The sequence below is a fragment of the Blennius ocellaris genome, assembly GCF_963422515.1.
Source record: "Blennius ocellaris genome assembly, chromosome: 2".
In the NCBI taxonomy this organism is placed as follows: domain Eukaryota; kingdom Metazoa; phylum Chordata; class Actinopteri; order Blenniiformes; family Blenniidae; genus Blennius; species Blennius ocellaris.
This window is the reverse complement of record NC_137651.1, coordinates 23,472,929-23,498,719: the sequence shown is the minus strand read 5'-3', so window position 1 is coordinate 23,498,719 and position 25,791 is coordinate 23,472,929. Positions and strand designations below refer to the sequence as shown.

General features: G+C 42.1%; 1 protein-coding gene across 1 annotated transcript in view; it reads left to right on the top strand.

The window, feature by feature from the left end:
- frem2b (FRAS1 related extracellular matrix 2b) overlaps positions 1-25,791 on the top strand; it is a gene marked incomplete at its 5' end in the record, with an annotated part of 65,788 nt that overhangs the window by 27,980 nt on the left and 12,017 nt on the right. The window contains 13 exons of the mRNA XM_080512859.1: positions 1,217-1,363; positions 5,180-5,410; positions 7,808-7,933; positions 9,590-9,841; positions 21,133-21,282; positions 22,194-22,403; positions 22,890-23,087; positions 23,158-23,322; positions 24,134-24,316; positions 24,426-24,556; positions 24,651-24,806; positions 24,987-25,290; positions 25,435-25,566. Of these exons, the coding sequence (XP_080368985.1) occupies positions 1,217-1,363; positions 5,180-5,410; positions 7,808-7,933; positions 9,590-9,841; positions 21,133-21,282; positions 22,194-22,403; positions 22,890-23,087; positions 23,158-23,322; positions 24,134-24,316; positions 24,426-24,556; positions 24,651-24,806; positions 24,987-25,290; positions 25,435-25,566 (2,385 nt within the window). The remainder of the gene's footprint in view (positions 1-1,216; positions 1,364-5,179; positions 5,411-7,807; positions 7,934-9,589; positions 9,842-21,132; positions 21,283-22,193; positions 22,404-22,889; positions 23,088-23,157; positions 23,323-24,133; positions 24,317-24,425; positions 24,557-24,650; positions 24,807-24,986; positions 25,291-25,434; positions 25,567-25,791) is intronic.

Genomic DNA, 25,791 nt, shown 5'->3' with positions numbered 1-25,791 from the left:
TCGCGGCTTCAAATCTTCTATCTTGTTAAAAGACATCAAAGTGTTCATGTTTTCATTATAGATTAAGGAGCGAAATGATTCAAATGAGCTTTAGGTTTTCTTCAACAGAGGCCGGAAGAAGAATACACTTTTGTCCTTGATGCATCATGCTGACTTTCTGTCCCTGTTCTTTGAGTTATGGCACAACTTTGTGGAGAAAAGAAAGAAAGAAAAAAAAAAAGATGTAAGAAGTAATAAGGCCAAGTTTTACTCTCTGCAAGAAAATATGTGCACGAGTAGACGAAAGGGAAAAAAGCCTCAAGCACACACACGCACACACACACAATAAAACACCCACGGTGAATGTGTATAGGTTTCACACGGCCCAGCGAAGGAGGAAATGGACACAGTGGAATGGTTGGCTGGACGTGACAGGTTTATTGGCTGTAACAACGAGAGCGGAGACTCTCAGCTGTGCCTCCAACATAAACAACAGCACCACTTCAAAACCTCCGGACAATGTCCCCGGATTCTCCCGGCGCTTTCACTTTTATTCATCCACTTTCAGCGCTGCCAGATGTTTAGTGGCTCACTCATCTGGATCTCCACACACTGGCAGAGGCAGTCGGTGGGCTTAAGACTGCAGGCTTCTTTTATTTTTAATTACTATTAAGCAGTGTAGAATTCTTTGGACTGCAAACGGCGCTCTTGAAATTATAATATTAAAATGTGGCATACTTTGTGTGTGCATGTCTTTGCAGGTTTCTTCTGTATCCGTGTGTGTTTGAAGCCCAGCTTTGAGTCTTTGTGGTCAAATGGTAGCAGCCGTGCCCTCCAGGACTTTAGCGCCGGGTCTTTGAATGCAACTTCAAAAGGCAGAGAACAAAATAACCTCGCGCAGACAGGAAACAGCCACCTTTTATCATAATTAGAAATGAAGCAATTAGATGGCACAAAACCCGCTTTTTGCGTCGGGGGTGTACACATCTCAGACCTCCCACTGAGCGCCGGCTCAGACACAAAGTCCAGTCCTAAAGGTATCTAAGGAATCATTCCAATAAACGAGGTTTCACATTTTCACCGGAAGCACGAAATACTGTGTTAATTTAGAAAACAATTTGGGATTATATAGACATGCTTGGGCTGTTTTAACTTTTCTCCCCTGTTCTTCTTTTTGCCGCTCGGTGAGCTTCAGGGAGCCGTTTCTAATAATCGTATTACTTTTCTTTGTTTGCAGGAGGCAACAAGCTGAAGAACCAACAGTTCCGTCTGAACTGGGCTTGGATTTCTTTAGAGAGGGAGTACTACGTGGTGGACGAGGAGGTCAAGGTCCTGGAGGTGGTACTGAAACGCCGCGGATACCTGGGAGAGACGTCATTCGTTAGTAAGCGATGGATGGATGGATGGATGGATGGATGGATGAACTGTTTTACAAAATTTTGACAGCTTAATATATTGTTTGCATATTCAGATGCTCTCAATGCCAGGGGCAGACGGATAGATCTAAGTACATAATGGAAATAACATCCTAATTATACAAATATGAACAAAGCAGTTATTCCATTGATAATTGTGCCACTTGGTAGTCAAGTGGTTTGCACTCTTTTCTAGTTCAAGTCTATTCACACAATTCTGTATTTATAGTTAAGATAAAATAAGATAAGACTTTACTCCAAATGTCGAAAGTCAGTTATCACAGCAATGTCAGATTACACAAAATCTATGAAAAGAACAATATTACAGAATAATACATTTTAGAATAGGAAATGTAGACAATAATAAGAATTTGCAATAAAGTGGCCACTTGCAGCCCAATTTCATCTTCAGAGGACCAGACTGGTAAAATACTGCCATAATAACCTTTAAATGTAAACTTTAATGTTTTTCTTTGTTGTAAGTGCATAATGAACGTAATGAAAATGTCTATATATTTTCATAAAGCCAAACGTTTACTATGGAAAATGATGACGATCTCTACACAAAGCCGATTTTAATTAAACCTTCTGGTGCAAAATACAGTGAAATGTCCAAAAAAAAGTCTCCTCCAGCTGTTGCATTATGCATATTTTCTCCAAACTCCCCCTCGTCAGTACATGCCTTTACTCCAATATAAGAAATACTTTTCCTTTCAGTATATTAATAATTAAATCACAGGGCCACACTGTGATGGAGTGATTTGCACTGTTCAAACTTCGCAAGATGATTTTCTCTTTGTCCAAAAATATTCACGTGAAGGTGATTTTTGAATTGATTTTAGCTGTGAATGTGTGTGTGTGTGTGTGTGTGTGTGTGTGTGTGTGTGTGTGTGTGTGTGTGTGTGTGTGTGTGTGTGTGTGTGTGTGTGTGTGTGTGTGTGTGTGTGTGTGTTTGACAGACCACTGACCTCCCTTTCCTCACTGTGGGCTGGGATCGACTAGAAACTGCAACTGATCCCCTATTTTTCCGCCTTTAAAACATCTTTGTTGTTTCACAGACTTCTTTTTTTTTTCTTTCTGTTCTCCTCACAGTTTACTTTCAAACAAACAAAGAAACAAGCGCAAAACGCCTCCCGTTCAGGAAGTATCTATTCACCAGCGGCAGAGCGCCCGAGGTTGACATATTGATGGGCGAGCACTCACAGCACACAAACAAAACCAAACACTCACACTTTCATATATTTTGCCACGATCTCAGGGCGGGCTCCAGATGCCCCGGCAGGTCACGGCCTTTCACCTCTCGCCTCTCGACAGTGTTTACGTTCCAATCACACAATGGCGAAGGACAATTCGGCCACACAAAACGTAGGCACACGAAAAAAAAGGGTCAGCTCAAGTTAGTGGCCTTAGAGAGGCGCCACTCCAAATGTTAGCAGACGCAATTTATAGGCCAGAACGAAACCGACAATAAAAAAACAAACAAAAAAACCCCAAAAAACAACAACGAGGTATTTATGAGTGGCAGGAATTCCTTAACTCCGGCGCTAGTGGTGCGTTTTAGTGGGACCATTATTTTTTCCCCCATAAAGATGAAGTATTATTAAAATGACTCGATGTTAAAGGTCAAATCCCTTAGGATCATTTACGGTAGTATTGTCGGTATCTTTGTATGCCCCACGGCCCGAAGACTAATGAAACATCTTGGAAGTCATATGCAAATTGTGCTGACCTTTCCAGTGTCTCGTGCTGCCGAGCAGATCTGCTCTACCTCGGCGGAATTAAAACTCCTCTCCTGAAGCGTTTATTTCTATACGGCGCCTCGGGAAAATGGTCAACAGTAATTCACAGTGAGGAGAAAACTGCCAAAGACACAAAATCTAAGGAAAAAAAGAGAGAAAATGGAAAATCTACTGAGAGAGAGAGAGAGAGCACCCAAAAAAAAAAAAAGAAAACTAAATCCTTTTGCTGAGTATTAAACAACAAAACAGTATATTTTATAGAAGGATGGTCGGGCAAATAATCAAAAAAATTGTCATTTGTTTTGATTTTCTGGGGCGTTGCTGCTGTTTTATTAATGCTCACATTATAATTTAATGAAGTACTACTTTGAACTTTGAATGCACTGCGTTCAGTGCTCAGAGGAAACTAGCCTTCGCGGTTTTTTTTTTATGTAAAGGATGTTTGTGTGTTTTTAAAACACTTTACATGATGCAGTTTTATTACTTCCTGATGAAAAGTTCATAAAGGGCAGAACGACTTTGTTGAGTTTAAGGTACCAACAGCAACAAAGTTCTCTCTCTAAATTGCCAGATCCTTTTATGTTGTCCATTTTTTAATTACAGTGAAAATGCGTTTACATCCTCCGGTGTTTATTCTTTGATCGTACACCGCTCTGGAATATTTTCTTTTTGAATCCAACCAGGAAGAACATTTACACAGGTGATTAAAAACCGAGCAGACCCCTCTTAGATCCCCGTTTATCTGTGATTTGCCAAAGCGTTAACACTTTTTGTGATGTATATAAATAAGCTGCTTTTAACTGGAGCTGTAACGTGAAGTTTACAACGTGACGCTTTTTGTTCATCATTTACTCTGGTGAGTACGCAGATGACTTGATATAACTTTAATTCTCAGTCAATGTCAGGAGCATTTTAGAATTTTTTTTTTGCTCTCATTGTAACCATGTGGGTTTTTTTTCTCTCATTCTGCTAATGCAGCAAGCCGTTTTGATTAACTGACACCAGAGCAACCTCGCCATTTCAAACCATCTGCCTCGGCAGAGCAGTGACTGATCCCGGGTCGGAAGACGGCACGTTGTCGTCTTCCTACCCGGCCCTGCGTGAACGAGCATTGATCAGAGGAGGCCGCCGGTGGGCTGCTGCTTCACTGGTCAATGTGTGCACCGTGGAGGTAGCGCCGGTTTGAAGGCTGCACCGAGCCCACCTGCTGTGAGACCGCTGTGATCACGGCCGTCCAGTGCAGGATCGAATGAAGGGCAGATTATGCTCTCTCCCTCTTTCTCCTCTCATAGCTGCTCTTTGAAGACAGCTGATATTTCAAGCTCCATTGAGCACGACCATTTCATCTCGGCACATGCGTACGGAAGTATTTTCCTTCTGTCTGTACTTGAATCAAAGTGTATTCCATCAAAGAGTGAATTGTAATTAAAAAATAAATCTTCAGTGTATTTCACGGTGTTTTATCGCTTTCTGTGACTTCCGTGCCTCGTTCCCTGGTAATTCCTTGTTTTCTACATTTATGGGAGCTCACCGGTTGGCGGTGGGGTGCGGGGAGGCCACGGTTCTTTCTATTTACTGCCGGAACCCCTGCTGCTTGTTGTGCGTCCAGTTAGCAAAGACAATGGAGAGGCTGTGTGACATTTCGCCGGCTTCAGTGCTCCTGCTCAACAGGAATCCCGCCAGTGTCACAGCAATGGTGGCTATAAGCTCCATCAAGCGGCTCGCATGCTGAAGGTCAGACGGCGCAGGTCGGCCTCCAAACGCTCCGGCTCTGGCCACACTGGCATGAGGGACGGCTGCTTTCATTTCAGCCATGATCATTGAAAATACTGCGGCTGGAGAAACTGCACCGAGATTTGCAGATATGTTAAGTTAGATTAACTGGAGCATGACGGTGTTTTTTTTTTTTCTTCAGATTTAACTTTTTTTTTTCTGCTTTTTTTAAAATTTGCATTAATTATGTGCGTTCATAAAAACTGTCTCACAGGCTTCACAGATGCCAGCTGATTCTGATAATGACATGATGTTTTCCATGTCCTCCCTAAGGTATCGGCACGAAGGACGGCTCCGCAGAGAAAGACAAGGATTTCCGCGGGAAGTCTCAGAAACAGGTGCAGTTCAACCCGGGCCAGACCACGGCCACCTGGAGGGTCAGGATCCTGTCAGATGACCAATACGAGGTGTCGGAGAAGTTCCAGATCGTTCTGTCTGAGGCCGTGATGGCTGCCCTTGAGTTCCCGGAGGTCGCCACTGTGGAGCTCCTCGACCCTGATGATGGTCAGTAAAAAACTCTGAAAGTGGACAGGGCACATTATGTGATTACTGATTGGTTAAACGATATACCATGAACGCTAATTGGACAGGAGATATTGATTGGACAAGATATGTCCCATAATCAGTGCTGATTTGAAAAGGAGACAGTATTTGAGTACGAATTGGACAGAAAAGATACCTGTTGATTAGATAGGAGACGTTGAAGGAGTGCTGACTGAAGCAAAGAGATTCTATGATTGTTTGAAAAAAAAGCCAAGAGTTTATGTCTCTATAAGTTTTGATTGGACAAAGGACATTCTATATATGCTGCACGAACTGGAGATATTGAAGAAGTGCTGATTGGACAGGAGACTTTCCACAAGTTTTGATTGTATAAGGTTCATTGTATAGGTCCAAAGACATACTATTTGTTCTGATTAGACGTACAAATGGAAGGTTTGGCTGATTGGACTGGACCAAGGACATGTTGCCTATTAGACACTGAAGTTGGGTCGATTGAATACGAGACATTTTACGAGGGCTAATCAGATAAAGGACATTCTCTCATTGTTGAACGGACATTCTACGTGCATTGATTGGATCTGAGACATTAAAGGTGTGTTAATTCAATAAGAGACATTGTATGAATGCAGATATTCATTGGGCACTCCTGGCAGTTGTGTTTTTTTTGTTTTTTTTACTGATACTGACTTTTCTCTCTGGCTCAGGGCGTCGGGGGGGGGGGGGGGGGGGGGGGGGGGGTAAACCATAGATTTAGAGCATTGATCAGGGATTGTCTCTTATTCCAGTGCATCAAAAGACAAATCACCTTCAACATGTCATTTTATTCACAAGAACAGTGAATGGATACTTTCAGCCGAGAGGCCGCCATATCGAGTCGAACCTCGATTGGATATGAAAATCGCTGCCTAATGAGGGAAAAGCAAAGTGCAGTCGCGGCGAGTATCTTTCCACCAGGGTGACTCAGCAAGGTCAAAAAAGGAGATGGTATAGATCTGCCTCGCATGTGAAATGATCGTAATGCAAATATGGAAGTGAGGGGAGCAGAACAGATGAGCAGTCTGTCCAAAAACAGCGCGGCTATAATGGAGAGCTGCATGATATAAATATTGATAATGTTTCCTCGTGGCTCTCGGGGTTTCGCTGGGTGAAAAGGAAGGGTTCGCTGTCAACAGCGTTTTGTTAATTAGCATGTTTAGGTTGAGTTTGTTTCACACACACACAAAAAAAAGGGAAAGCTCCAGAGGACTTTCAAAGAACTGGCAGCTTATCGCTCTGCACAATGTGAAATCTTGTTCTTTTCATTCCCTCGTGCCGTAAATGACTTATTTATCATCCTATCTCAACACTGTTTGGGTTAAATTTCTCTTTCAGGAGCCAAAATAAACACTGAAGTCTATTTAATTATGTTTGATTTATCGTTTAATATCCTGACTATGGTAAAAGTAAATTTTTCCACAGTAGAATGCCAAAAAATGCTCCAAATGATATCATGCATACACTCAACTATGTCATCTCAATGAATTATAATACATTATAATTTTCCAATATGAGTAGTAAAAATCTAAACTCAAATTTTTTTTAAATAATTCATAATATATTGAATTTGTGATGTCATAATGATGTCAAATACAATTTGGAAAATTCGCAAAACTTTTCAGTTTGCCTGTTAAGAGTGTAGAACTAAATTGCAAATTGACATTTTCAATAATAGTGTAATTTTTTAGATGCATGTCAATGGAAATAAGTACAATTTTGTCAATGTACATACCAACATCCGTTAATGTGAGCCACGGTGCAAGGAAATAGAAACAAATATCTGTGGTATAGAGTTAAAAGATATGATGGTCTGCCGGTAAAACATTTAATGATGCTGTTTGTGAAAGGAAACTTTTTACATGATGCAATTAACAGGCGTTGAACAAAAGCGTGAAGCCCATGTGATTCACACTGAATCTTGTTCCACAGGTGAATAAACAGATCTATCTGCCTGCTATCCAGTGTGAGGCAATTACAGGTGTGATATTTGGAGAAAATGAGTAATGACAAGATGTTGAATTCTGATTTAAACAAAAAAAAAACCATAATGGAAGTTCCATCAGCAGAGCTGTAACGACAGCCGCCATCGGTTCTCATTCCACTCCGGTTCTTCAATGCCAATTATGCTCAATCTGATTTGATTTGAGCTTTTCCCATTTCTTCATCTCCGCTCGCAGTTCACTTCACGTTCACTTTATCACATTTGATTTGCATTCCATACGCAGGAGGTTTCCTCGCACCTGGGGTGTCAGACGCATATTTGACAATCTATTCAGCCGAAATCACATCAACGCATGAAGGTCTAACATGTTGATGTTTCCTTGCTTTTTTTGGGGGGGGTTTTTTATTTTTCACGTCCAGAGTCAACAGTGTTTCTACCCTCGGCCGTGTACAACATCGAGGAGGACGTCGGCGAGCTGCTGATCCCCGTACGCAGGAGAGGAGATGTCAGCCAGGAGCTCATGGTCATATGCTACACCCAGCAAGGTAACAGTTAATTCAAAATAAAATATGAGCTCAGCATGTCATGTCTTTGTTTTAATAATGCCTCTTGACAGATTTAAAGCTATATTATCGGCACAGAAACTTCTCATCACACCTTCACATCAAGGGTGTCAAACACAGTTTTCTTTGGAATGGCACAGAGGGTTAACATGATGAAAATGTCCATATTTTAACAAAAACGAACAGTTATTACCGAAAATCACCTTACATTCACTAAGCACAATACAAAAAGAGCCATTCATATAGTAAATAATGTTGTTTATTATGAACATACCAATATACTGTTTTGTTTTTTGTTTTTTTAATTACACACCTTAAAGTTTGGGGATATGGTAGAATTTAAGATGGCACAAATAATGTATAAAGCAATAAAAAACGGCGACCTGTAAACATGGGGGGGGGGGGTTTGTAACTTTAGTGGCAAACGAAACTTGAAACTGAATTATGCTCGGACCAATTTAAAAAGTATGCGTATTTCCATTACTGGGGTGGTTTTGTGGAATTGTCTTGGTCTTTTGGTTTTGAAACAAAGTATGAATATAACGCAATTTAAATATTTTTCTCCAAAAGATATATCTTTGAAAAATATAGAACTGAAGAAGGAGAATGTAAATCTCACTAATGCTAATGGCGCTTGTTCATTTTGGGTTGTTTTTGATTTATTCTGTTTTTACAAATAGCTTGATTGGAGTAGTTTTGTGTTTTTTTTTTTTTTTTTGTATTGCCTGTTTAGTTATTCTATTTAATTTTTTTCATTTGTCAATGGTGAAGAATGGGGGGAGGACTTGACAAGCCTATAGGCTTCTTCCTATCCCTTTTTGAACGAGTCAAATGGTCAAATGTGTACTATATTGAAATTGGATTCTTATTTATTTGTATTTATTTTTTCTTTTCCATTGTTTCATCTAATTTTAATTGTTCCTTCGTTTGAAATACATTAATGAATGAATGAATGACTAAAACTACATGACGCCAATTTCAATGAAACCTTCTTATGTAAAGTGAAATAAGTCGTCCAAAAAAATTCCTGTAGCTGTTATTTAATGCATCACTGATGTCTCACTGTTGTGTTTTGTCCACTGCTCTTAAGATATTTTTTTACCATGTTCTTGTTGGTTTGGCCAGATTTCCTCCCACGGGCCTTATGTTTGTTACTGCCCTGATCTACAGTGTTTGTGATAAATAAAAAAGAAACACAGCTTTGTACACACTTACCAGTAGTTTTGCGCTCCAAGCGCTCAATCACAGACAATTATCTCAACGTGAGGTACGTGAAGATTTTCATAGGAAAACAGTTTGAAATACAGCTGATTAGTGCATCACAGAAAGAAAGAAAAAAAGAAGTTGGTCTGCCTTTCAAAAAAAGTGTCATGTTGCATTAAAATGATTGGCGGAGAGTGACCGTTACTCAGCAGAGTGGTTCGTAAATCCAGAACAAGCTTGTGTTCATTGTTCCATGAAAGAAAAATGAATTTCCACAATAAAGGACATCATAATTACATATTGATTTTTGGGGGAGTGGGGTGAAGAAAGAAAGAAACTCGTCTTGTGGTTTGGCTCGGATCATTAAATTTGCTCTCTCCATAATTCATTCTTTTTTTTTCCTTTTTCTTTTTTTGGTTTTGTTTTATTTTGCAGTTTCGGCCACAGGCACGGTCCCCACCACGGTGCTGTCCTACTCTGATTATATCTCCAGGCCCGAGGATCATCACAGCATCCTGCGCTTCGACAGGGGAGAGGCAGAGCAACCCTGCAGGGTGGTGATCATTGACGACTCCCTGTACGAAGAGGAGGAGAGCTTCAATGTCACTCTCAGCATGCCCATGGGAGGACGCCTGGGCTCGGAGTTCGCAACGGCTCGGATCCTAATCGTTCCCGACATGGATGACGGTGAGATGACATCACACCCATGATACTGGAGGTCAAGCAGACTGCAGATTGAGATATTACTCTGGGAATTTGTGACAGCGTCGATGTATTCCATTTAAAGTTTCACTTTTTGTCTGCGCAGTCAGGTCGATAAATATTTGGACTTTGACATAATTGTCAGCATTTTTTGCCTCGTCTGCTAACACTTCATCTTCTATACCACTTCATTCAGCTCGGGGTCATGGCGGCAAATCTCGGCTCGCCACTCCATCACAGGGCAAACACATAAATACAGTCACCCACAGTTTGGACTGTTAATAACCAGTGTACTCAGTGGAAATGGCTCCACACAGAAAAGTCCCCAAAGCTCGATTCGAAAAGGGGGGGCGGGATAACTTCTGCTCCACTATGCCAATACAATTTTTTTTTCTCTTTTTTCCTGTCTTTTGTAACTTTTCCTTCTTTTTTTCTTCTTTTTTCCTTTCTTTTTTCTGTTTTCTTTCTTCTTTTTTTCCAATGGGTTTAAAATCAAACAAGATGTTCAAACATTAGGTCCGTGTTCTTGTGGAAAATATAGACATTTTCACCACGTGTACTCACGTATCGTTTATATTTAAAGGTTTTTATGACACTAGTCATAAAAACCTTCAGGATGAAGCTTGGTTTCCTGTGGCCCTTGAACTATAACGTGTTTGACCACTCTGTTTATTTTTCCGTATTATATGCAATAATTCATAAATCATATTTCACCACTTACAGTGGGACAAAACGTTTACCGTAAAGCTCAAATTATATCTGAATGTCTTCAAAAAGCTTCCATAATCCTCTTTCCTCCACCTAATCAGCACATGGAATTAAGGTCCTTCAATAAAATGTTTTTGTTTTTTTTTTATCAGAGAAGTGAGGTTATTCACAGTTAATTTGAAGGAAACAAGAATAAGATGATTGGAGTTGATCACAACTAGTCAAATTCAAGTTCATTTCTTTCTTTGATCACTTTTGCCGTCTTTGGTGACAGGAAGTTATAAAGGCAAACGCAAAGGTATTTATAGAGCACCGTTCAGACATAAGGCGATTGACAGTACTTTACTAAGAAATATAAGAAATACCAATCTAAGGGGGAAAAGCAGGGACACCACCATTCAGCTCGATGCACCCGGTGCAGTCTAGACTCCAAACAACTCCATCACTTCTCTCAGTCACTGTTAAATATACATTTAGCTGATGTTGATAGAATATGTCTTATAATACATACATGCTGAAAACTGTGTCCATGTCCAAGTATTTATGGGATCTGCCTTTGGGTAAGCGCTCTGACAGCTGAACAGTAGCTGTGAGAAAGTTTTGCAGATGCAATAGTTTGCAGAAAACATTTATCCAAATGGAAACGTTGGAAGAGGCAGGTGGGCAGACAGACGGCACACACGTTGGTGTGGATGTGAAAAGTGTGAGTCTTTTTCTTTTTTTTTTCCAGCCTCTGTTTGTGCTGCTCTGCCAAGTTTCTCGGAGAGAAAGCGTTTGAGTGTGCGATCCTACCTTCCTGGAGGCAAAAGCCTTTATCTCGTATCTCCAGGCTCAGACTGGAGGGCTGATAGTCTCCCATATCTTCCTGACGCCTCTTTGTTCCCCCAACACCTGACGGCCTCTTCTCAGTTCTCTATCGCGCAGACAATCTCCAGAAGCACTGCTATGAAGTCAAGACTCTGTGATCGCAGGCAGACAACACTTGAGCTGAAAAAACCCGGCATGATTGCACAGCTGTCTATTTTAAAAAAAAAATTTTTTACTTCCTCGAATCAAAACCCATTTGAAGCCAAATAATTCAAATCATGGTGCAACATTTGATTCGGGCTTCCGTTGTTAGTTTCTGAAGTGGGAAAAAATCATGACCGCTAGAAAATGAGTTATTTTTACATCGGCAGCATGTCTGAAATATATTTCGCTACTTTAATGGCTCAACTGTGTGAGAAAGGAGAGCGAGCAGTCAAAAACTCCACAGGTCAAGTGACCATACTCCGTAACTTCTGCATTTATTCCTCTTTCCTCCAAACTTCTGAATAAAGCATAGGATCCCTTGCATTGGATTGATACATACATCATTTGTATTGTGCACTTAAACGTTGTGCAAACATGTACTCGATACTGCTGGCTATTCAAATACGAGGTATTTTCTGCACCAAGCCACAGTAAACAGTAGAACTGAGGTGTCATAAAATGTGAAGGCACTCTTTCACAGATTTCTATTTTCACATTTGTGACCATTTTTAGGGTAGAAATGAAATTCAACAGACATTATTTATATATATATTTTTTTAAATGCAGTTGAAATAAGAGACTTCAAAGAGGAGCCGTTACCATGTACGAGGTAAACAATACGACTTCATCACCTCTATGATCAGGGGGAAGTGAGTTCCATACTCTACCTGTGCAACCTGCATTGAAACCAATACAGGAGCATTAATGCAGTGAGCTGCGGCATACATGAACAATGCAATGCCATTGTCACCTTACAGACGCATGTCTTTGGATTTGGAGAGTCTACCGATGTACCGAGTGAAAATCCACCCATGCACCGAGGTCAAACCGACGAGCGTCCTACATTGAGGCAGTGTAAACCACTACCCTACCATTTGGTCCAAAATGACAGGTCCCTCCGATTCTTTACACACCAAGAAGTATTGAGAGATTCGAAGACTATTTTTATATTTTATATTTTGGCCAAAATCACTGCTGAGGATGTGAATCATCTGTCCATGAACTCGTCTTTGACTCCTCGGCTGCAGTTTTCAATTCTGTTTCAGAGCCCCAGCCCGTGTAACGGGTTATTTTCTACTCTTATTCCCATGGCAGCCAAGGTAGATACACTTCAAGTGCTCTGATATACTTGAGGCTGCAGGAAGTTACGTAGTTTGGAAAGTTTTCCTCTCAGTGGCTGCATCCAGTATAACTGGAGCGCGAGCATGGGGCCTTCTGCCCTCTTCCACCCGTGGGTATTGACTCCAGACTGCTTAAACAGCTGCTGAGACACACAAGTTTTTTTTTTTAATAGGACCGACAACAGCCAACAACCTTATGGCATCGGGCTTGCTTTACAAAAGAGTTACTCCTCCAGTGAAGCTATTCGGTTACATTGCTGTAATTTTTATGGATGGCCCTGACTCAAACGGGGCAAGTCATGCGTGGCTTTACAACCGCCAGACGCCTCACTTATTGAAGACATTATTGATTGTTCTGCTACTGGAACAGTTTCTCTTGAGCGCGTTGTGCTTGCAGAGGCACCAATTCTGCGGTTTATGTGGGTTTATGTTGCTTACCTCCAAAGTTAAACTTGGAGTGCAACCCCCTCTAAAAAGGGTGATACTGCATCACAGTTCCAATCACATTACGTTGTTTGTGATCAGCGTACCTGTAAAATAAGTGTCCTTGGGTAAAACACTGAACGCGCAAGTTTTAATGAAACGCAATTTCATTAAAATATCGATACCAGCTTAATTGTCTACTAATTGCTTTTTAATCACAATTTCTTCACAAAAATGAACAGAGACTTGCTGGACATGATCCAGTTAAGCAACCCCGTGACTCCCTCAAAAACAAGTTGAACCTCCTCAGGAGTACCCTGAGAAAACAACGCCTTGACAGTTTTCTCACCTACAGCTCAATACGCAATAAATTCCATCTGTTGACTGGTGCCAGTAAGACGTGTTTAAAAGCTGCACAGGATGTTGAAGAAGAAGAAGAAGAAGAAGAAGAAGAAGGTAGAGCCAAGTTTCATTCGCATAGCAGTGAAATGATAAATTATATTTATGAAACGTGTGAAAGGGCCACGCACAGAGCCCAGGGGTACACCAGTGGAGAGGGGAGACGGCTGTGATGTAAAAGATTGTAACAGAATGAAATGAGTGCGACCAGAGAGGTATGATTTGACCCTGGTGGTGCATGTGATCGTCTGATGGATGCCAGGCTATGGAGGAGGAGGAGGAGGAGGATGAAGGGGGAGATGAAAGTCAGAAGATAAAGCCAAACACACCAAGAACCTCTACTTCTGACATGCCGCTGATGAGAAATGCAGACGCAAAACGTGACGGGGGAACAAAATAAAAAGAAATCTTTGTATTTATCGCAAATGATCATTATCTTAATCCTCAACAGCATTTTTGAATGTTCACGTCACACCGCGCAGTCCTCGAAGCTACAGAACAATTATTTCGGTATTGCGTTTTATTTATTTTGGATTACATCATTCCATCTGTTCAATCAGTTTCACTGAAATATGAAGTTATGCTGAAGTTTTGAAGCTTTGTGTTTCAAACAAATTCTTCCTCCAGTACATTCGGAGCTCATTTATCTGATTTCCTTTCATCCCCCTTTAATCACAGATCACACCATCGCCTGACCCAATATTAAGCCATTGTCGGCGCCAGCAACTGTTTGTCATTTTCAATCGGGATCAAGGCTGCTTGAAAAAGCGATACTGTATATCAATGAAGCATATAGACATCATGGTTTTTGTAATAGGATAAGCTACGTCAACCTTGTGCTGTGGAACAATAGCAAAGGCTTAAGAAAGTTTTCTCATTTATTGTTGGCAGTTTCTTTTCTTTTTTTTCTTCTGATTAAAAGCATTTTGAACTGCCCGAAGTTACAGGAGGCAATTTTATGATTGCTCTTCTCCTTATAGAAAGTCAGCCAGTGTGTTGTCTCAGCTGTTATAAACAATCTGTTGCCCGAGTAAATCAATTTGTTCGTGGGTCGGTAAATCAATACAGCGTAAAACTGAGATGTAAATTCCCTCCGAAGATTTAAGACTTCCTGGAAGACCTTTACGTATATATTTGACGTCCTCTGTGTATTATCACTTTCCAACATGAGAAACAACGGCGGGATAAACTCAACTCAGACTGACAACTAACATAAGCAGGCTCTGCTCAGGTTTATTACTGCGTTATCTGCAGCCGTGTTTTCTAAGCCTCCGGATGAGTGACAACCAAAATCGTCTTACTCCTGTCTGTTGCCAGAAAGCACTGAAATCACAAGGGTACACCCATGTGCCATTAAGGGGAGGAAATATTGAATGCAGCCTCCCTCTCTCTCTCTGTTTTCTTTTAGGAAATACGCCTTATTTTCCAACTGTGACTCTTGCTGTTATCAAGATTTCCTGTGTGAGATGCAGAGAAACCGCGCCTGCAGCGATTGTCCGTCAAGTTTCCCAGTGCTTGACATCAGATCTGCTGCTCTGCACACACACACACACACACACACACACACACACACACACACACACACACACACACACACACACACACACACACACACACACACACAAGGGCATGCATGGACCTATAATGTGTGCGAAGTCGGGGCCTATAATTTTGGGATCAGGTACTAAAAGTTGCTGGAATCCACTGACTAAATGGAACGTGACGAGCAGAGAGAAATAAGGCGGCGTCAGCCATCTTTGTCTCCCTGAAGGAGGCGGTAATGAATGGCCACTTCTGTGTTGATGGTTGGAGTAAATAGTAAATAGCTCTGAGGCAAGCGAAGCAAGAAGAATCTCCTAACGAGAGAGTACAAGAGGCAGCAGATTCACTCCCAACTTTCAGGTGACCTGTATTGGCGTTGTGTTAGATTTAAGTTACCCAACTTCGCCTCTCAGCTCTGCACCACTATATCTCAGACGGAGGCGAACAGGGGCATCGCATTCTTCTCTGTCGTCCCTTTTTTTTTTTTTTTTTAAGCACCTGCCCCTGCTAGCGAGAGGTCTGTGCTGGATCTCCCCAGGTGGGCTTTCAGCAGCCTTTCCAAAGAAGTGGGCTCCGATGGAAACACATACTATGGGTATGAAAACCATAAATATCATCTTTCCGTCCCAGCAAGGCAAATTGATAAACTTGGAGCGTCACTCCCTGCGAACACCCCGGCCACCAACGAAGGTGCAAGCATGTACAAGAAACCACACAAACGCAGCAGATGGTGGAATTTGTATTGTTCTGCTATGAGCCTGATGTTAATCTGATAATTTGCGGGATTCCAAATGAGCTCCTAAAACCTCAGCAGGGTGATGTTTACCGCACTCACAACCAGTTCTGGAAACCTGTGGCATGGAGGCGACGATGTGTTTTCTTTCCGACCAAAACAGTCATTTCAATAATTAGCACACCTTCACCCACGAAGAGAGAGTAATTAAGATCAGCTTTGCTTGAAATGAAACCCACCAGGCTTTTGCATGGCTCAGAAAGTGCGATTTCTGCTTTTTGAATGAAATTCTGGCAAACAACAAGGAGAACAGCAGCCTAAGAAAACACCGATGAAGCACTCGCCGGACTCTCGAGGCATTCATTTTACTTAAAAGAACTTGAGTAAATCAGTTAAACCACAGATTTTTGAAGCAAAACTCACATACCACTTTTTTTTTTGTTCCAATATTTTTCACATCATAGGATATAGTCTTACGTACTGCTGAGATTCATTGGCAAGACAGCCTGTAGTCATCTCGTCACTCATTTTCTCTCCCAATATCCAAATATATGTGCCAATTCTGATAATTGACTGCTGACATTATGATAATGCTGTTTACTTATAGAAAGATTCCACTCTGGGAGATTCAAGAAAGTTGCATTTATATTCACTGTGTTAATTTGATTTGTGTGTGTGGGGGGGGCAATTCCCTTGGAAATGTATAAACACCATCTGTGTTAACTGACATGATGCAGGGACTCTCCTACACAGAAATTTCATGCAGAAAGAAAATAGCATGTTAGGAAAGAGACTTAACAGGCAGCAAGCAATGTTTTCTACTCCTTCCAAAATAATAAAACGGGCAGGAAGGCAACAAACAATTACACACAACAAATAAATATCTTAAGAGGAGCAAAACAAAACACTGAGATCCGAGCTGAGATATCCATGATGCGGAAATGAAAGACAGATACCTCTTTGCTATCAAACTATCCTCAAAACCATGCTGTCATGGTACATTTGTAAAAAAAAAAAAAAAAAAAATGCATATTGCGACAGCTATAGAGGAGAAGTTTTGGGGATATTTCACAATATTTTGCACTTGAAGGCTTCGTGTTGAGATTGTAGCCATTTTCAATTCTTTAGTTTTGTGAAAATATAGACATTTCAATCACGTGTACCACCACATATTGAATTTAAAAATTTAAAGGTTGTTAAGGCACCGTTTTACAGGTCCGTCCCACTGAAGATAGAATGTGGACTATATGTGGCCCCTGAAATGAAATGTGTTTGATGAGGATATAAACTGTAATTAGCAGAACACTATAAACCTGCACTTGTTTCATATTACAAAGATCTGGACCAGGAGATTACAAAGACAATGACCCCCCCCCCCGCCCCTTCATAGAGCTTTAAACCCCCCGACTGTCACGCTGCACATGCTTTGTCGTGGTTATTTATGAGATAGTTGCTCACAGCTGTTGGGTATTAAAAATATAGAGACAGCAACTGCAACACTGAAGCTCATTCTACAATTTCATCGCTATTATTCTCACAGTATACTGAGTTTATTGTTATTCTTTTAAAAATTCCAAATCAATTTGGAAAAGCCGTACCCTGACCCATAGATCTGCCTGATCTAAACCCCCTTTTACACGATTTTTTTGGCGTGAAAATGACCACGTACACACCATTATGCAGAGGGAGACACTTTAACGCTGCTGTTTTGTTGGAAAAACTCCTCTTTTCGTGACAAGCTTACCGTTAACCTTTCCACTGTTAACAGAGTTTTACAGCATTCCCATGAATAATGATGGCCTTCTCCTGCATGAAATGAATCTGGCAGCAGCTTCGCACTGGAACACTGTAAAGTTTACAAGCTGTCCGGCTCTCCTACAGCTGCAGTCCTTTTGAAAACCTGCTATTTTCCCCCAGTGGGCAGACCATCTGCACGTAAACGACCACATCCTTACAGTTTCCACTCCGCCCCCCCCCCTGCGATGGGCTTTGGAGAGACTTGTCCTCTCTTGCAGAGGTAATTGCTGTTTGATATTGACTCTGCATCCGGGAGAATGTTTTAGCGGTGGCGGACTGAAAGACAGGAGAATGCTTGTACAGCAGGACCGGTGTATTTATAGTCTCGTGTCACTCGCCTGTAAATTTCGCCACGTTGTGAAGGTATGATTACGGCCTGTTTTTAACAGATGGGCGGGTCCAGTACGTGTGCTGCATATCCTGGATGGGGATGAATCGAGGGGGAACTTGCAAGGCCCTGTCATTATGTCTCACCTGGATTCTTCATTCTGATATAAACAGATGTCCACACACTCAATCAGAGAAGTGCTGGGGGTTTTTTTTGTTTTTTTTTTATGTCAGCTTGGGAAAATGATCATGGAGCCTCTTTTGGATGTGTTTTTTGTTGTTGTTGTTGTTGTTGTTGTTGTTGGAGAGCGATTCTCGCTGCACACAGTGGGCAGGAGAGTGTTTCTTTTTTGCCTAGGCTCAATTGGATTTCACTATTAGAGAAGCCACTTCGCGCTGTGGGAATGTCACGCAAAGTTCAAGTGAAATCAAACAGTCAGTGGGAGTGTAACTCTCCCCTCAGGGATGTCTCCGTCTCTTCTCATGCTTCCCCTTTTTATTTTATGTTCGCACGCACGCACCACTAAAGATATTTCTGCTGTTTGCCATTGTTCTTCCAGCATTTTGAGCAATAGAGACTCCGTCGTGATGATTCTATTGAAAGTGGTCTGACTTACAATTCAAGTTTTGATTTCAGAAAATGAAACCTTGATTGATGAAAAAGATGAAAATCGAGCAAAGTATTCAACCAGAGAAAGTTATGAAATTACAACCAAATAAGAATCACTTTTACATATTATGTAATTGCATAAATATAATTACTGTGCTGTACATTGAGTGACAGTTCTGAGTGCTGAATGCTCGCTGTAGTGGTCCAGATTGGGTCCATGGCAAATGACACCATTGTGTTAATTATTCCCCCTGCTGATTCTCACAACAACTTAAACTAGCCTTAACTAGTCTTAATTAAACATGCTTGTTAAAGTTAGAAAATGTGCTGGGTTTAGTGCGTTTACCAGCAGAACATCAAAAGATATTCTTTCAGATTACATGATCAGAACCGCTGTTTCTCCTCATCATTCTACTCCACCTCATTCAATCTACTACAATCCAGCGAGGAATGCATTGAATGGCATTTTACATTTTAAGATATCGTTTCTGAAAAAGGAAAGATTTTCATCATTTTTATGCTTTATATCAATTTAATTGTATACTCATGTCTGAGTGTCCATAAATCTCAAGGCTTGAAATGTTCAGAAGTATCTGTGAAAAACCAGTATAAGTGGGTGTATTTGATTAAAAAGAATAAGAAATATTGAAAGTTGTATCAAAAAGTTTATTGAAGCAATGGTTTGGACTATTCTTGATTTCTCACAGCGAGAAGAAGTTACAATAATCAAATTCTGTGTAAAGGTGAAAAATTAAGTAACATAGGAGAGATAAGTCAAAGTGGTTATTTTTTATAATCACAGCATCTATTTTCAATCTCAATGAGTTATTTGTCACAAAATCCAATCAGTTTATTGAGATGATATGTTTATCTTTCAAAAACCTTGAAGTTTTGTGACATGTCTAAATTCTTAAACGAGAAAAAAAAAAAGTCCTAGACTTTACATCATTTTCCAGAATATAGGTCTAAATCCGGCACATCTTCAGCGTGTATGTAACCTTAGAAGTGTTGTGCAGTGTAGGAAGCTGAGACTGCTGCTGCTGAGCCCGACCAGGTTTACCTTTCAGTTAATGGCCCGTAGCCCTTTGAAGCTCCCTGTTTGTCTGCTGCACAAGCCTTATCTGATTACTGGACTAGTACAACAGGGCCCGAGTTCCTGGCTGCCAACCTCAGGCTGGCAGATCTGATTACTCCTGCGACCGGGGACCCGGAGCAGGCAGCCAAAACCACCTTTTGTTTGGCTCCTCTGTGGGGATTCTCTCCAGCAGCTGCAAGCCCCTTGACGCAGCGCTCAATGTCCTGGCGCTGCGTTCAGTATAGATTAAAGTCTCTAAGTTTTCTGTCCTCCGCCTGCACTTAGGAGTAATATTATTTCAACAGCAGAGATGGCTTCTCAAACCTCAAGGCTTTGCTTTAAAGGCTTTTCTTCTCTTAGAACTTGCCTCTTCTTGCTGATATTGAGCGGCAGCAGCTGCTCCTGCTAAACTCGACTCTATCAAAGTATCTTCCAAGACTCAGAGTACACAGGAGAATGATTATTTAGCGTAAAATAATAAACAGCTCTCCCTTTTTTTCTTCTTTTTTTTTTATACCCAGCCCTGATCAGTGATTGAGCCTGGCAGCGCCGTTAATTCTCTGTCTCTCCTTTTTCTTTTTCTAATCCTGCCCTCACGCTTTGGTTATAATAGATAACATAATCATCACCGACAACGGTATGGATTTGTTTTCGTTCAGTGCGTTTATCGCTCAGCTGCACATTCTCCGTTTTGCCTCATGCACGCGATGAGAAACGGCTAAGCACCGTCTTGTAGGTGCAGACTTTCATTGTCATGGAAACCACAACTCCTGCCCATGGCCGTCGCCGTTTCACTTAATTTATTCATTATCTGGTCGCAGCTGCTTTCAGCCGCGCAACATTTTTACTTCTCATTTGCGCCGTGTTCTCATTCGTGATAAGAACGATATATTCAATCAGTTGAGTTCAAATTGAAATTGGATTAGTTCTTGAAATGGCCTAATGTCCGACGCCAACACGTCGCGTCCGTGGCGATCGCTGGGAGAAGAGGAGCTCTGAGAGGGTTAAACAGGATAGCAGAGAGTGAGTTTGGCCACGGAGGAATCTCAGCTCATAGAAGCACTAATTGCAGTCAGGCAGGCCCGGGCTGGCACATTGAGCTTTCCGTCCCCCAGACCTCCTGTCAGGTCTCCTGTCTGCCGCTCAGACCCGTCGCTATCAATGCTCCAGCTCCAGCGCCAACGCTCAGCCAAAACAAAAACCTGCAAATTCAGTTACGCCTCAGGTTGCTATTTGTTTTTTAAGACTTGTTGCAGTGGCGGCGGAAAACATGAAGCCAGGAAGCCAGAAAGTGCTGTTTACCATCTACAATTACAGTGTCGACTGTCTTCTGCTGATTCGATGGAAATGTTCCCGCAATTCTCGTGTAATCAGAGATAATCTTACACTGTGCATGCTTTCTATTAGAGATTCAACCAAGCAATTACATCAGGCATTCACATATCAAGGGGAAAAAAGAGATGGAGCTTATCCTCCTGTAAGTTGTTTTTTTTTTTTTGTAATGTTTTTTTTTTTCTGTTTTGCTCCCAGATCCTGTCTTCTATTTTGGGAACACAGACTACCATGTGGACGAGAGCGACGGCTACGTGGAGGTGCAGGTTTGGAGGACGGGCACCGATCTCTCCAGAGGAGGAAGTGTGACAGTACGCTCCAGGAAGACGGATCCTGCCTCAGCCGACGGTACGCGTCCTCCCTCTGACGGCGACGTGCTCGGATCAACGCAGAGCGCAGAAAACAACAGACTTAAGTCGTCGCCCTGTCAGTCTTTGTTTTTCGAGGACTTGTCGAGAAGACGACCTGGAGAATGTCAACATTGTCTTAGGCTGGGTGGGTCGGGGGGGGGGGGGGGGAGTGTCTCTGTCGGGGCCGTGTCTTGCAGACACTGAATCTCCTTGTTTTGGGGGTAATGGTACTCTGAATACTCTGAATGAGTACAGGGGGCTTCAGGTTTGCATACCAATTGTTGTGCGTGTCGGTAAGTGCTTTGGACTGGTTGCTTTCTCCTCAAGTCTTTCCTACAGCTTCCATTATCTCCTGCCCTCAGGCAATCCTCTCTGCTTCACACACAGACTCTCTGCAGCACTGCCTTCTGCCTGTGTACCGGCATCTAATCATATGCAGCGTGGCAGAAATCTCACTCTTAACACACATAACTGGGTCATAAGTACATGGAGGTGAAAGAAAAAAAGAAAAAAGGATAAAACCTGCAGGCAAAAGGGTGAGCTCTCAATACCAAGATGCTTCAAAGAATGGCGAGTGAATAGCGGGTTTGCGCTCAAGGAGATGTTCAATTCTTGCAGCGCGGCTTTAATCACGCAACAATTTCCAGCAGTTCGTATCTATCTACCGCCAGATAGAAAGAGTCATTTTGTCAGCAGTCAGGCTCCAGTCTTTCATCTCGCTCTCGGCTTGACGTTAACAAATGAATTATGAGGCGACGTGAGAACTGCTGTCGGAGAAAAGATCAAGTACTGTAGTCCATTGGTGATACATCCACTGTATCTAATCATGTATGTGCGTGCATGTGTGTGTGTGTGTGTGTGTGTGTGTGTGTGTGTGTGTGTGTGTGTGTGTGTGTGTGTGGGGAGCAGCTGGTGTGGACTATGTGGGGATCAGCAGGAACCTGGACTTTGCGCCGGGGGTCACCATGCAGACGTTTCAGGTTACCATCCTGGACGATCTGGGCCAGCCGGTCCTGGAGGGCCCGGAGAGGTTTGAACTGGTGCTGCGGATGCCCATGAGCGGGATCCTCGGGGAGCCCAGCAAGACCACCGTGCTCATCAACGACTCGGTTTCAGACTGTGAGTACGCTGTTTGAGAAGTACTGCTCTAATTTAACATGTCGAAAAAAGAAAAAAAAACAGGAGAAGAAGTCAAATTTATTTAATCCCATCCAAAGACTTCCTGTTTCCTTGAACAAAATAAGTCTTTGAAAAGGATTAAAGGATTTTGTACTGTTCTATTTAAAGTACAGTCTGGTTATTAACCGTTTTTATTGTGTATGTCGAAAAATATATACCTTTGTGTATCAACAAAGATTTTGCTTTTGTATTTCAGTGCATACCAGTGCTTGTACTTTATTACTTTTACTTCAGTAAAGGAAGTAAGATATTTTATTGACCAGGTACATACACTAAACAACATTTATTTTCTTCTCTTTTTCTGACGTGTGAATGTCTTTTCATTTTATAGCAGACGGAGTCGCACGCGGTCCATTCTGTTGTACTGAAGCGGTTGCACTCTGATGTATTTTACGATGATGATTTATGGCTTTAATTATGTTCCAGTGCCGAAGGTGCAGTTCCGCGAAGCCGTCCACGTGGGCAGCGAGAACTCAGGACAGATCTCAGCCGTGGTTTACCGTAGTGGCGACGTCAGCTACAAATCCACTGTGCGCTGCTACAGCAGGCAGGGGACGGCCCAGGTCATGATGGACTTCAACGAGAGGCCCAACACAGACGCCTCCATCATCACCTTCCGGCCAGGTGGAGCCAGTTGGAACGAAGCTCGTATGATCTGAGATATGCAGCTACTAATTCACGTTTTGCTTCTCAGGTGAGATAGAAAAACCTTGTGTCCTGGTGCTGGTTGATGACTCAGAGCACGAGGAAGAGGAGGAGCTTCGTCTGGTGCTGGGAAGCCCCAGGAGTGACTCTCCTTATGGAGCGTCGATCGGACTGCAGAATGAAACACTCATCAAGATTAAAGATGACGCAGACAGTACGAGTCTTCTGCTTCTGTTTACTTCTTTTTTTCATTTCCATGAGTGAGCCTGTCGACAGACACTGATCAGCATCTGAATTACAAAGGACCAAATGTCTTATTTTGTCTCTACACTATCAGAATTGTTTTACTCCTTAAGCATTCATTCAAATCAACTGGCACTTTGCAATAAATACTATAAATATACCTGAAATAAGCTGAGTCAACTTATTTAGATTTCAACTATCACGAGCCTGGGAGAAGTGTCCTTTTGTCATTTTGGCTATTTTTCAAGAAAAGGTGTGGCGTCGTATGTATCTTAATTAATACATGCCCCAATCGTGTCATCAACTGTCCCTTTTTTAATAAATAAACTGCACAAAAACTGTTACAAATAGATTTTATTTACAAGAATATAGTCCTATTTCTGTGTTATTGCATTATTGGCTGCAGTTGTTTTTTCCCAATCAAATGAGAAACAATTCCCTATTTTGAGACAAGCAGTCACACAGCCGTGAAAGTTGAGGGTGAATTAAAAAAAAGAAAGAAAGAAAAACGTGCATGCATACAGCTGCAGAAAAAAAATGTAAAGCAAAACACTTAAATAACTATGATAAGAAGAATAAACACTATTTCCAAGTGCTGAATTAACATGTGCTTTACAGAAGAAAACAAAATGTAGATATTAAAGTATATGTAAATTAATGGAAATGTCTGAAGTGTGAAGATTGATTGATTAATAATATCAGATCAGCTCAACCTTTACATGATCTTATGTCCTCCCAGTTGTTTTATTGTGTTCATTTCATGTCTGTGCTTTTTCTTCTAGGGTCGATTATTAGTTTTGGAGAGACCAAGTTCAGCGTGAACGAGCCAAAGGAAAAAGGCCGAGTGTCGGTGGTGAAGATCCCCGTGCTGCGTGTCGGAGACGCCTCCAAGGTCTCCGTCGTCCGAGTTCACACCAAAGACGGGTCTGCTACATCCGGGGAGGACTACCATCCCGTCTCTGAGGGTGAATAATTCTGCCAGACACTTTTATTAGGCCAGCTGTGCGCTGGAAATCAGCTTGGGGAAAAAAAAACTATATAGAAATATTTGTTGTGTTTTTCCCCTCTGGGCAGACATTGTGTTCAAAGAGGGCGACACGGAGCACTACGTTGAGGTGGAGGTCTTATTTGACGGCGTGCGAGAGATGAGGGAGGCCTTCACGGTTCACCTGAGGCCAGACGAGAATATGGTGGCCGAGACAAAGGTGAAAGCCGAGCGGAATCAGTGCTGTTTTTACTTTGAAAACGCCTGTGCCTCCTTTAATATGTGTTTAATTGCTCTCGTTTGCCAATGAACAGCTGAGTAAAGCCATCATTTACATCGAGGAGACAAACAGCATGGCAGACGTCACGTTCCCATCAGTTCCCAGAGTCGTTTCTCTCCTCCACTACGACGACATTGAAAGGACAAAGGACTCTCGACCTGTGGCTGGATACCCAGTCGTCTGTGTCACCGTACGTCCCCACAAACAATTATTTACTCATTTAATCATAAAGGGTTTTATAAAATTTGTCAAGTTACAAGCCGCTAAATCTGCTGCCACGGTCACTATATTAAACATATTTTAGCGACCTGAAGGGAAAACACGCCTTTTAATGTATTTTAAGTGTTTATATATGAATCCTCCTTTTCAGGCCTGTAACCCCAAATACCCCGACTACGACAAAACGGGCTCCATCTGCGTGAGCGAGACCATCAACAACACCCTGACCCGTTACCGCTGGCTCGTTAGCGCCCCCACTGGCAAGGACGGCGTCACCAGCCCGATGAGAGAAGTGGATTTTGACACCTTCTTCACCTCCTCCAAACTCATAACGCTGGACTCAGTCTACTTCCAGGCTGGTTCCAGGGTTCAGTGCGCCGCCAGAGCGGTGAACTCTAACGGGGACGAAGGTCTGGAACTGAGCAGCCCCGTTGTGTCCATCAGCGTCGAGGAGGGTGAGTGACGTCCATCCAGCCTCGATAAGCAGCTGCTTTCTGTACTTCGGTATACACAGCCACACAAGTGTTCTGACTGGTGGAGTTTTTTTTTTTTTTTTTTTAGGGGGAAACAGTAAATTGGATGTTTGCTTGTGGTTGCAGGAATGTGCCAGCCTCGTGTTGCCGGCACCGTGGGGGCCGAGCCGTTCTCCGCCAGGCTGCGCTACAGTGGAGCGGAAGACGCAGAACACCCCAACCTCATCAGAGTGACTGTAACCATGCCTCACATCGACGGTAAGAGGAGTACTGTGTGTGTTTTCCACATGGATGCGAAAAAAAAAAAAAAATCAATGTATGGTGCACACAATCAGCTCATTCTGACACCAATAAGGTCACACTCCTACACACAGCTCAGCTAAAACTGAATTGATTGTACGTGTAAGAAAGGCCATAATGAGGTAAACAAACATGAGCTCAGTTTTTTTTAATTGCACATGGATCCCAACATCTCTGAGCGAT